Source organism: Eucyclogobius newberryi, unplaced genomic scaffold, assembly GCF_026437365.1.
Source record: "Eucyclogobius newberryi isolate DKJ021-1_F unplaced genomic scaffold, fEucNew1.0.hap1 SCAF_6, whole genome shotgun sequence".
NCBI lineage: Eukaryota > Metazoa > Chordata > Actinopteri > Gobiiformes > Gobiidae > Eucyclogobius > Eucyclogobius newberryi.
In genome coordinates, this window is record NW_027316278.1 from 39,179,982 (window position 1) to 39,192,479 (window position 12,498).

General features: G+C 44.0%; 1 protein-coding gene across 4 annotated transcripts in view; it reads right to left on the reverse strand.

Moving 5' to 3' along the window:
- The window catches only part of LOC140346978 (tight junction protein 2-like), a 146,772-nt gene that overhangs the window by 102,570 nt on the left and 31,704 nt on the right, over window positions 1-12,498 (reverse strand). Inside the window, exon 1 of one of the 4 annotated variants that reach the window (XM_072433277.1) lies at window positions 4,692-5,113. The exons of the other annotated variants lie outside the window; for them this stretch is intronic. Coding sequence (XP_072289378.1) covers window positions 4,692-4,751 — 60 coding nt within the window. The 5' untranslated portion in view covers window positions 4,752-5,113. Of the gene's footprint in view, window positions 1-4,691; window positions 5,114-12,498 lie in introns of those variants that run through there. 4 annotated transcript variants of the gene reach the window in all.

A 12,498-nucleotide genomic window follows, 5' to 3' on the forward strand; every position in this document is an offset into this window, starting at 1 on the left:
GCAGAATAAAAACAGTATTTGAGTAAAAAAAATAATAATAATAATATAAAAATATCACATTTGGACTTGATCTGAAAATAGACTAATTTTACCGACTGACTCAAAATGGGATGTTTATTTTGGACTTTCTGTACCTTTATTTTTCTTTGGATGTCTTATCTCTTTCTCTCTATTTATCTAAAAAAAAAAAAATCACCTGTGATCTCGCGTGAGGCCCTGCGGCGTGAGGCCCCGCGGCGTGAGGCCTGTTAAACGAGACCAAACCAGAATAACCAGTGTTCTGTCGATAAACTGTGTCTGTGTATGTATGTATATATATGGTTCAGAATAAGCGGTATTGCATTGCAAAATGCAACGCAATTTCTCTCAAATGCGATGCGTTCGTCATAAAAAAGTGTGTTTGTACATACATACATACAAAAATGTGTGTTCAATTGTGTAACAAAGCGCCTAAAAGTACTGATCACTGTCAATCGATCGTCAATAACATCATGACACATGTGGGCGCTGTGTTGTCATGACGAGTCCCGCTGCTGTCACAGAACGAGTCTGAAAGTGGGAGGAGCCACGTGCTGTAAAGTTAGCGTCACAGACACAGACTTCTGAGGTCAATAACTCCTAAACGCAAAAGTCTTTGCAGATCATTCACATGACAAAATATTCATATTTACACTGCAGTGTCACAACCTCGTTTTTAACAATCAGATGTGTGTTTTGGGCTCAGCGAATTACACGGATCCTAATGTGCAGAGCCGAGACGAGTGCTTAGGGACCGTCATCAAATGTGCAGCCGGAGCGGTGACGAGAGTACTTAGGGACCGTCATCAAGTAGAAAAACGAAAAATGGAATGGAACGTCAAATAGAGCGGTACAATTTGAATAACACATAAAATACACCATGATGGACACCACAGCAACCTTTATTTCTCCGAGTGTAATGACAATTAAAGCCGCAAGCGGCATCCAACGGCCCTCGCAGGCCGCCGGCCTTCCGACTCTGTACTTTCGACTTGATAAAGATGGCGCCCTTATTGTGTGTGAATTAGAAAAGAACTTGACAGACGGCGACACATTGGACATGGCCAATCCAGTGCAAATCAACACAAGTGTCAGTCAAATTTGCTGCGCCGCCGCACAGAGACCGTAGCACTTGGAATAAAAATATGGATAACTTTTGATGCCGCGCTTGTGTAGATGATATTTCCCAAAGTTAAGCTTGATCGAGCTATTGCCCACGGAGGAGTTTGTTAAAGTGTGAAGCGTAAATGTGAACATTTCAAAGATTTGGCGTTTCCCCATTTGTGACAGTATATTTGCAGCTCCACGGCACAGAGACTGTACCACTTAAAATCAAAATATGGATAACTTTTGATGCCCCACTTGTGTAGATAATTTCCCCCAAATATGAACTTGATCGGGCAATCGCCCTAGGAGGAGTTCGTTAAAGTGTGAAGCGTAAAAATGTGGTGATTTGAGCGATTCTGCGATTTTCCCATAAGGATAACATGGGATGTTTCTGTCATCGCTACGGTTACGCCGTACAAAATATGACTTTGGCTCTCATACCTTTTATGATCAGGATGGCAAATTAGAATTTTGTTCAAAATATCATGTCATTTGGAAAAACTCTATTGTTTATAGGCCACTCTGAAAGCCAAATAGTCAGAATTCTGAGAAACGTTTGCGGCTCCGTCGCACAGAGACCGTAAAAGCTATCCTTAAAATTTGGATAACTTTAGATGCCCCACTTGTCTAGAGGACGTACACCGATTTTGAGGTTGGTGGGCAAAACGCACTAGGAGGAGTTCGTTAAAGTGTGAAACATAAAAATGTGGATATTTGAGAGATTTTGCGGTTTTCCCATAGGGATAACATGGGAGGTTTCTGTCATCGCTACGACTACGCCGTAAAAATTAAGGCATTTGTCTGATTGGCTTTTTCGATCGGGACGGCAAAATAGAATTTTGGGTAAAGTTTAGAACATTTTGGTAAAACTAATTTTTGACCTTCAATGTTAATTTAAAGGTCACTCTGTAGGGGGCGCTATCGCGCCCATTTCAATTTTGTCATCATAAACTGGTCCAAACTAGAAAGTTTAACAACTGATTCAAATATGGTCCTAATCGGACTCGTTTTGATCAAATGGGAGCAATTTTTAGATTAGCAATAAGTGGTCCAACTTTGCGGCTGCGCCGCACACAGAGCGTAAAAGGTATACCAAAAAATTGGATAACTTTAGATGCCCCACTTGTCCAGAGGACATACGCCGATTTTGAAGTTGGTGGGCAAAACGCCCTAGGAGGAGTTTGTCAAAGTTTGACGTGAACAAAATGGCTAACTCAGCTTGTTTTCATTTTCAAAGGAAGATGGCGGGCATAGGGTAAGTCTGGGGGCGTGGCCACAATGATATATTTTTTTTGTCCTCACGAGAGGAATGCGTGTCCTGAATTTCGTAGCTCTACGACAAAGTTGACCTCGGGGCGTCTCCCATAGGCGCAATGTATTTTGACTTTTGTCGGTGGCGCTGTCGCGCCATTTTTTGACGAAAAAAAAAATGGCCCAGAAAATAATCTAATTTTTCGCCGATTCTGAATTTTGGGCAAAGTTTGGTGAGTTTTTGAGCATGTTCAGGGGGTCAAATTAGAGCTCAAAGCGCAGAAGAAGAACAATAGAAAAAATAAAAATAATAATATTTTTAGCAAAAACAATATAGCCGTTTCCACTAACAACAAATGATACATCGTTTGAAAGCTCTAAGCCTTCCCGATGCCGCCACTATTTCTGTCATAGCAGGAGTAAGTATGCATGATCCATGCCTTCGGCATGGGCTAGTTCACTGTACTTGCCAGGGGCGACGGGGTCAGACAGACGGGAGCAATAGGCCCTCCGCCCTGCTGGGGCTCGGGCCTAATCACAAGCAGATATTTGTCCCAAAACATTCAACACTATGACGTCTGAGGACGGAGCTAAAAGAAGATCCACCACTCTGTGGTTGATGAAGTAATGCAGAAGTAACAGGGCTGACCCCATTGTAGAGCAGAGCGCCCGTCAGAGCGCCCGTCAGAGCGCCCGTCAGAGCGCCCGTCAGAGCGCCCGTCAGAGCGCCCGGAGCAGGACACGCTCGCTCTACACTACAGCACTACAGTCCTGAGTGAAACTTGTCTAAGTGTCAGAGTCGCTCGGCCCGGAGTGATCCACGCACACAAGAAAACACCGAGGCCACGTTAGGAACACATCAACACAATCCCACGTTCACACTCGGCTCTGGTGTGGTCGGCACGACATGGTGAGAAAGAGTTTTTGATTTGTGTTTATGATTCAGTGTTTGATGCTGCTCTTTGCGTAATGGCTACAAAGCATCTCAGAGAAAACTTTCCAGTTGTTTATTATGAGCCGGTCTAATTCTCTCTGCAGCCAGTAGATGGCGCCAAAACTTCAGTGAGTGCTGTGGGAAATTCTGTTTTTTTTACCAAATTTAAAAAAAAAGTTTAGTTCTAAAACATGAGATGCCAAACTAAAAAGGTACCAAAAAAAAATGTTTAAAGACTAAAAAAAAAGACAAATAATGCATATTTGTCCTTTAAATCTAAGGTCAAACCTTTGATAAGCAAACCAGCTACGGAATTTAACATCTTTGATTCGTTTGTATCAGCTCTTTCCATGTCATAAGCACCAATTTTACACAGGGATTCTCCATTTCATCCACATGACCGAACAGTTTGTCATTTTGTACAGGGGCCCCAGGCACCACATTACACCAGGGATTCATCATTGTGAAGGGAAATACTTTGATTTCCGCAAACCTGCACAAAACTGGTCAGAAGACTGGTCAAGAGCTAGAACTAGTGAAAACGTCTAACCTCTTAACCTCTGTAATTGTAAACAAAGGCTTCTGTATCATATATATATATATAAAATAAACTATATATATATATATATATATATATATATATATATATATATATATATATATATATATATATAGTTTATTTTATATATATATATATATATATATATATATATATATATATATATATATAGTTTATTTTATATATATATATATATATATATATATATATATAGTTTATTTTATATATATAGTTTATTTTATATATATATATATATATATATATATATATATATATATATATATATATATATATATATATATAAAAAATGGAAAATCATAAGTTTTGTTAGGAACACACCAGTTAATTTAATGTAAATGAAGCTCGGCCCCTGTGGCCCCTACATGTCCTGTGCAGTGTCCACCTGCAGGACAAGTCAAACAAGCACCAACACAAGCAAAGACCATGTTTACTTCACAAACTACAGTCGAATTCGCTCTTCTGGAACATCACGGTCTCAGACGATGAAAATAGCAACATAACAACATAATAACTTAATAATACGAAGGATGTTTAATGTATTCGCTTTAGTCTCGTCAGGTTTCCAGTGTAAGAGCAGCAGCAGCAGCTCTCAGACTGCAGGAGGTGAAGTGTCAGCTTCCACGGACACACTGGCCCGGACCCGGTGTCCACAGTCCAGCTCTGGCACCGGGACCCGGGTCGGCACCGGGCAGCTCGGGACTTGCGGCGTTACATAAGCGCACCCTCAGCCCACCACCACCGCCACCGCCACCACCGCGGAGACGTGACAGCTCAGAGCCATGTCCGCCACACTTTACTCACCCCGATGTTGTCACCTTTGCTGGGGTAAGAGGCCAGCTTTCCGCCTCCTTTCACGGGCATTGTGTCGTGACGTGGCGGCGTAAACACGGCCTGTGCCTGGTTCCTGTGAGCGCGGAGTGACAGCGGCGCAGCTCCTCCTCCTGTGCGCGCTCCAGGCGGGCTCAGGCGGGCTCCAGGCGGGCTCCAGGCGGGCTCCAGGCGGGCTCAGGCCGACTGCTGCACGGGCACACGGAACAGGGAGGTCCGCTTTCTCACACACACGACTTCCACAAACACTGGCGCATTTCCTGCTTCACACACCGGGACAGAGGCACCGCCCGCCGGCCGGAGGGAGGGCGGGACCACGCTGTTGACAGAGGGATGGTGGGAGTATGAGTCAGCGGGGTTTGCGTGTCGTTGCGCCGCTGACGTTTGCGCTGAGGCCCCGCTCCTCGGTCACACTCGGAGCACATGTGCATCTGAGTGAGAAACACTTCCGTAAATAGAAACTTGTGGAACTGTTCTTCACTGACCACTAGAGGGCGGAGGGCGCACGTACATAAGCTCACGAGCCCGCGGACACCACAAGGGGGCGCCATTTCCACTAAAGTGATCTTGTTATTTTAGTGAGGCGACCTATTTATAAGATAAGATAAGATATTCCTTTATTGTCCACACATGGGGAAATTTTGGTGTTTACAACGCAGTAGAAAGGACAGATAACTTATAGGAAGCTTCAAAAAAACACTCATAATAGAATAACTCTTATTAACAAAACTCCTCTCATATCTTAATAGGGAATGGAGGAAAAAAAAGATGAAATAAAATAATATAATAATAAAATAGAATAAATGAATGTAAATGTAGATGTAAACTGTAGCCCTGCTTAGGAGAGATAGGCCTTCATTAAAGGGGCACTGCGTAACTTTTATACTAGGGATGTAACATCCCTAGAGATATGCAAATCTCACAAAACAATAACATCACAACTTTCATCTCATGGTACGATATTGATTGCAACATTTTGAAGAGGTGTGGCAGTAGCCCTCATATCCACTGGCAGCCTATGACCTGTGACCTGAGCCTTTAAAGGGAGGTTCCCTCACCTGTGTTGGCCCCTGCTCGCCCCTGACGTCACCTGCCATCTGGGAGCAGTGCAAGCGGCAGGAGCACCGCAGCATTACCAAAACAACCCAAAGTTTAGGCTTGAAGCCAGCGATTGTGCGTGTTAACTAGAGGTCCAGCAGTTAAGACTACAATCTGTAGAAATCGTTCACTCTTTGGGGAAATCATGAACATTTCTAGACATGAATGACATGGTAGAGGAATCAATTTTTCAATTAGGACCCATCCTCAAAACGCGCCCCGATGGCGGCCATCTTGGATTTTGAAAAAAAAATAAAAATTTAACACATTGCGTTGCGTAAGAATAATTAGCCTTGACAAATTAGCGTTCTAACAATATTAATCCACAAGCTGCAAGTGCTGAAGCTTATCAAGAGTGACGTAGAGTGCAGAATGGAGCCATATTGAAATCCAAGTTGGCCACCATCAATGACGTTTCAAACCGTAAACAGTACAGCATTTTCAGTGTCCCTTCAACTTGTGAAATGCAAAGCAAACACAACATGATAAGATCTGACGATTCCTTACTTAATTGTATAAAATTATTTTATATTCAATGTTCAGAAAGAAACACATACATATTTACAAAATGTAGCTTCAAATTGCTATATATTCAAATGTTCATGAAAGTGTTTATTGTTTTTCTCTAGTGCATCATCATTAGTCTTGGTAACAATGCCCATGATTTTTTTGTTTTTTTCATTTCCTCGTGGCGTTGACAACCGATTAGTCCTGCCACGTATCATAAAATGCACCTACTGCTCACCTGCAGAGCCTCGTTCACCTGTAGAGCCTGGTTCACCTGCAGAGCCTGGTTCACCTGCAGAGCCTCGTTCACCTGCAGAGCCTCGTTCACCTGCAGAGCCTCGTCCGGCTCGTCCCCAGGAGAGCAGCATGCTTCCCTGTGTCTATGCGCATGGATCTATCATAATATAGTTCCCTCAGTGTACGGGACAAAATTAAGACGGAGAAAGACAGTTCGAGCTCATAAGAGACAAAAATCTACGGAGACGAGAGATGCGATGCGATCCGTTGCGCTAATAAACAAACGGGGGGAGTGGCATGTGCACAGGGGGAGTGGCATGTGCACGGGGGAGTGGCATGTGCACGGGGGAGTGGCATGTGCACGGGGGAGTGGCATGTGCACTTCCGCCTGAGTTCTCAAATCGGCGAAAAATCATCCATTGCGCTTTTAAGACTTCAGTTGTCTAATTAGTCGCTGCTTTATAGTGTTTTGTGCTCGTCTCTATGGCGACCCTTGTTGATGCACAGATTTGAGCATCAGTGTGTATCGCTCTCTCTCCCTCTCTTGTTGCACACGGTCCTAAACATTCATATTAGGGTTAATTTTTGAAAAATATTGTACATTCTAGGATTGGTAACTCGACCCAGATTTCCAAACTTCCCTCCAAGTGTCCTTGTGTCCAAGTGTCCTTGTGTCCAAGTGTCCTTGTGTCCAAGTGTCCTTGTGTCCTTGTGGGTCTAAGGCACGTTCGCACCGGCTCCTCACTCCACTGAACAGACTGTAACATACTATAGTTTGGAGCTTCTAAGTGTTGGCCCTGGCACCCGGCAGGACTGTGGGACCTGCGCAACCTCTGGTAGGGCATATGGGTTAAAGGCGGTATGGACGTTTTTTCGGCGATTTGAGAACGCAGGCGGAAGTGCACATGCCACTCCCCCGCGCACATGCCACTCCCCCGTGTGGACTGATACAACACACACGTGCGTTTGTTTATTAGCGCGACGGAGCACATCGCATCTCTCGTCTCCCGTAGAGTTCTGTCCACTTCTGCGTCAGCTCGAACTGTCTTTCTCCGTCTTCATTTTGCCCCGTACACTGAGGGAACTATATTATGATAGATCCATGCGCTTAGGCACGCGGAAACGTGGGGACGAACCGCACTCGGCTGCAGGTGAGCGATAGGTGCGTTTTATGATTGATACGTGGCAGGACAAATGATTTATCCACGCCACGAGGAAATATGATAAAAAATTTGCTGAAAAAAATCGTCCATACCACCTTTAAGTGCCCTAGGGGACAATCTGGGCTGCTGTTTTAGTGTTTTAATTCTGTGCATAGTGTCAAACGTGTCAACTGTTTTAAAGGTGTGAATGTGAGAATGAGGATTTAGTCTACTGAGTTTTAGTAATGAAAATCCAAATGTTTTGTTGTCTTAAACTTAACTTAACTTAACCTAACTTAAATTGGAACTCATGAGGAAGATGTTTATCTAAATGCGTTAACCCTTGGGGAGCCACGACAGAGGTACTCAATGCCCTGACAAGAGTGAATCATTGTCACAATCCAAACAATTAAGATATAAAAGTGATCAATAACAGTTTTATATCTATAACAAAACACATGACAGAGCGCTAACTTACAGCATCGGACAAAAAAAGAAAAGAAAAACTCTAACCATCAATTAGACCACGTTTCTGTCCCATTTAGTCCAAAGTCTGTAAAGCAAGTCTTAAATTGAGAGCAAAAGTTATTTTTGTCCATTTTCAGAATGTCATGTCACTTCAGTCGTTGGCCTCTCACAAACCTGCAACATGTGATCTTGTGGTTGGTATTTCCCATTCTTTGTCAGTCAAAATAAAATCACCTTCTCTTTTAAAACATTTGGTAGAATGGATGTCCGTATTATTAGTATTATTCCCCTTAAATTCTGATAAAAATCAAAGGGTTATAATGCATTGGTTTGTTTTATGTACTGATTGTACAAAACTCCGTGTTTGTACCTGTGAAAGTCCAGGTTTACACCTCGTTATCCAGACCTCAAATCTCAGGTTGGTGCTGTTTCCAAACTTTGATCATAACGCTGTAATAAGCTTTCGATTTTAACCTCTTTGTTTAGTTTGTAGAGGGTTTGGTTATTAGAAAACCTATGAAAGAATGCGATAAATGACATGTCGTTAAGAACAACTTTCCATACGACAATGTCATGTAGTAATGTTACTCTGCACTGTAAGTGACAGTATCACTGACATGTTTGTTTTGCTCTTTACAATCTGATATATTTAAGTGTCAAATGTAATTTTATGTCAAATGTATTTTCTCACAAATGGAATCTCCCTCTAAGTCATTGTATTATCATGACCTAAAGTGGAAATAAAGCTAGTTTACTTAATTCATTCTGTAGTAAATATAAACAGAAAAACTGTTTTCACATAATGTCAAAAAGCCCCGCCCCTATATTTTGCATCACGTGTCGCCCCAACCTCCTTTTTCCTTTAACTGTTGCTGTACAAATCTTGACGTGCCTCGTCTTACTCATCAACTCATTGTGCTGGTCCTAAACATGTACGAGACGCTCTATCTGAGCAGATAGTCACACTGGACAATGTCAGTGAAGCCTCCAGTTCTACTGTAAGAAACCTCAGAGTCTTATTGGACCAGGAGCTCTCATTTAAAGCTCATATAAATAAAGTCTGTAAAACAGACTATTTCCATTTGCACAACAAGAGCCAAAATCAGAAGAATCCTGCCTAAAAGTGAAGCTGAAAAACTTATCCATGCATTTGTAACGACTAGATTAGACTACTGTAACTCCTGCTCACAGCGTGTCCTAAAAGCTCCATAAAAAGCTTTCAACTGGTTCAAAATGCAGCAGCAAGATTACTAACAGGAACTAAAAGAAGAGAGCACATTACGCTGGTGCCACCGTCTCAGAGGACAAGAGGAGGGATGAAAAACATGTCCGGAATGCTGAACCAAAAAGCAGGACAAAGGGGACAAAAGGGAAACAGAACCAAGAAGAAAGGTGTCTCTGTCCCTTATGTCTCTGGACTGAAAAACTGGAAAGAATTTTTAGACATACAACATTTCAAGACAAAAAACTGGTTCAAACTAAGGACAAAATGCTGACACAAAAACAGAGAAATTTAGTTTATTCTGTCCAAAGCAGTGAAGAAAGTTGTAAAGAGCGCCACATAGTGAGACTAAAGAGCCACTGCACAAGAGGCTCTATCAGCACGTCAGACACTGGAGTTCAGGACCACAGAGCGCCGTGCAGCTTCATCTTAATCTCTTCATCTTTTTGTTGGAAAAAAAAGAGAGAGAACTCCTCTTTAAACAGAAATGGAGGTTTATAAGAGTGTGTTGAAGGCCATTCTGATGCTAATCAGGGCTGTTAATCAGCCATAATCAGGAGGCTCCGCCCGGTAGGCGGGGCTTACTCAGAGTAAGATAAATATCTGAGTTCTCAGACTAGAGCCACAGATTGAGAATGACTCTTGGGTGAGAGTCAAAATGTCTTGTTTTTGTAAAAACAGTCTCCAGATGATACAATTGAAGCTTTTCTCTACAATGGAACAAATGAAGATCGCACTGACCTACAGCTGACCTACAGCCAAGAGGTTCAATCACTGAGACAACAATACAGGGGGGTGGGGGTCCCCCTCCCAGAATAAAATACAAATACTAAACCTTTTAAACATGCTTGTGGGACGACTGTAGTCGAAAGTATTTAATTTGAGTGGTTCATCTTCATAAACAAATGACAGGATTGTGGGTAACCCACAATAATATGAAGATAATGGTCCTACAATAACTCAGATAAAGTCAAATAAGAGCTTGTGTTTAAGGATCTACTTATTTAAGAAGCTACAATTAAAAAAATACATAATGTATGTAATTAGAATATGATTCATAAACAGTCACATGCACTCAGCGTGTGTGACTGGACCCATACGGTCACAAGAGGCAACTGATAAACACATTATATGACATTTTAATTAAGCGGTTTGGTTTTACACAATCGGAAAATATCACTCTAATCATTTTTATTTAGTAACTAAAGATTTCCTTGTCTTAGCATTGACACTGTTGTGCGGCCCGTTGGGCCTTTCAATTCGGCCAAGTTATATTAAAATATAATACTTTTTTTTGCCGTAGGGTTTATTAGACAGTAGATGGAATGAGAAAGAAAGGAAGGGGAATGTTGAGAGAGAAAGGAGGACATGCAGCAAATGTCGGAGTCGGGATTCAAACTCTCAATACTGTGGCCGTTCATTTTACCTTTTGCCTGTAATGCCCACATTTCCCCAAGAGATGGCACTGTTCCCTCTAAAGCCTCGTACACACTGCGGCGGCCGAATCGCACCCGACGCAGAATTTGAGCGCCTGTACATTTGAAAGACAAACGCACCGGACGCGCGTTCTCGACGCCCCGGACTCATGTCCGTAAAATACACTCCGAGTCGTCCTGCACATGCTCAGTGGAGGAGAGTCTTCCTGCACGTGCTCAGTGGAGGAGAGTCTTCCTGCACGTGCTCAGTGGAGGAGAGTCGTCCTGCACATGCTCAGTGGAGTCGAGTCGTCCTGCACATGATCAGTGGAGGAGAGTCGTCCTGCACATGCTCAGTGGAGGAGAGTCTTCCTGCACGTGCTCAGTGGAGGAGAGTCGTCCTGCACATGCTCAGTGGAGTCGAGGCGTCCTGCACATGCTCAGTGGAGGAGAGTCTTCCTGCACGTGCTCAGTGGAGGAGAGTCGTCCTGCACGTGCTCAGTGGAGGAGAGTCGTCCTGCACGTGCTCAGTGGAGGAGAGTCGTCCTGCACGTGCTCAGTGGAGTCGAGGCGTCCTGCACGTGCTCAGTGGAGGAGAGTCGTCCTGCACGTGCTCAGTGGAGGAGAGTCGTCCTGCACGTGCTCAGTGGAGGAGAGTCGTCCTGCACGTGCTCAGTGGAGGAGAGTCGTCCTGCACGTGCTCAGTGGAGGAGAGTCGTCCTGCACATGCTCAGTGGAGGAGAGTCGTCCTGCACATGCTCAGTGGGGGAGAGTCGTCCTGCACATGCTCAGTGGGGGAGAGTCGTCCTGCACATGCTCAGTGGAGGAGAGTTGTCCTGCACATGCTCAGTGGAGGAGAGTCGTCCTGCACATGCTCAGTGGAGGAGAGTCGTCCTGCACATGCTCAGTGGGGGAGAGTCGTCCTGCACATGCTCAGTGGAGGAGAGTCGTCCTGCACATGCTCAGTGGAGGAGAGTCGTCCTGCACATGCTCAGTGGAGGAGAGTCGTCCTGCACATGCTCAGTGGAGGAGAGTCGTCCTGCACATGCTCAGTGGAGGAGAGTCGTCCTGCACATGCTCAGTGGAGGAGAGTCGTCCTGCACATGCTCAGTGGAGGAGAGTCGTCCTGCACATGCTCAGTGGAGGAGAGTCGTCCTGCACATGCTCAGAGGAGGAGAGTCGTCCTGCACATGCTCAGTGGAGGAGAGTCGTCCTGCACATGCTCAGAGGAGGAGTTGTGCTGTGTTGCTTTTCTCGTGGTGTAAATGGAGTTTAATGGCTTTGGTTTATTAACTTTACAAAGTCCAAAAGCGGAGGCGATGGGCCCCGGGGCCCGTCTGGGACCTGCAGATACTTCAGAGCTGAGCAGAGTTTAGTCAATATCATTATTTGCTCTGAAGGAATTAATAAGCATTTAATTTTGTAATGCATTAATATACCTATCATTGTTATTGCAGACTGGACACACACACACACACACACACACACACACTGCTTTTGTCTGTCTCTGCTCCTCCAGCTTCTCAGTCTGGGTCAAGGGTCACACCTCACGACCATATTAGGAAGTGGAAGGTACTACCTGGTACGGCTGGTGCCAGAGAAGATCCACCTTCTTATGAATATTCATATTCTTTGTCCTGTGTGTGAGAGGCCCCCAGACGAGGAGCAGACGTCTGATGGGAACTTGTGAG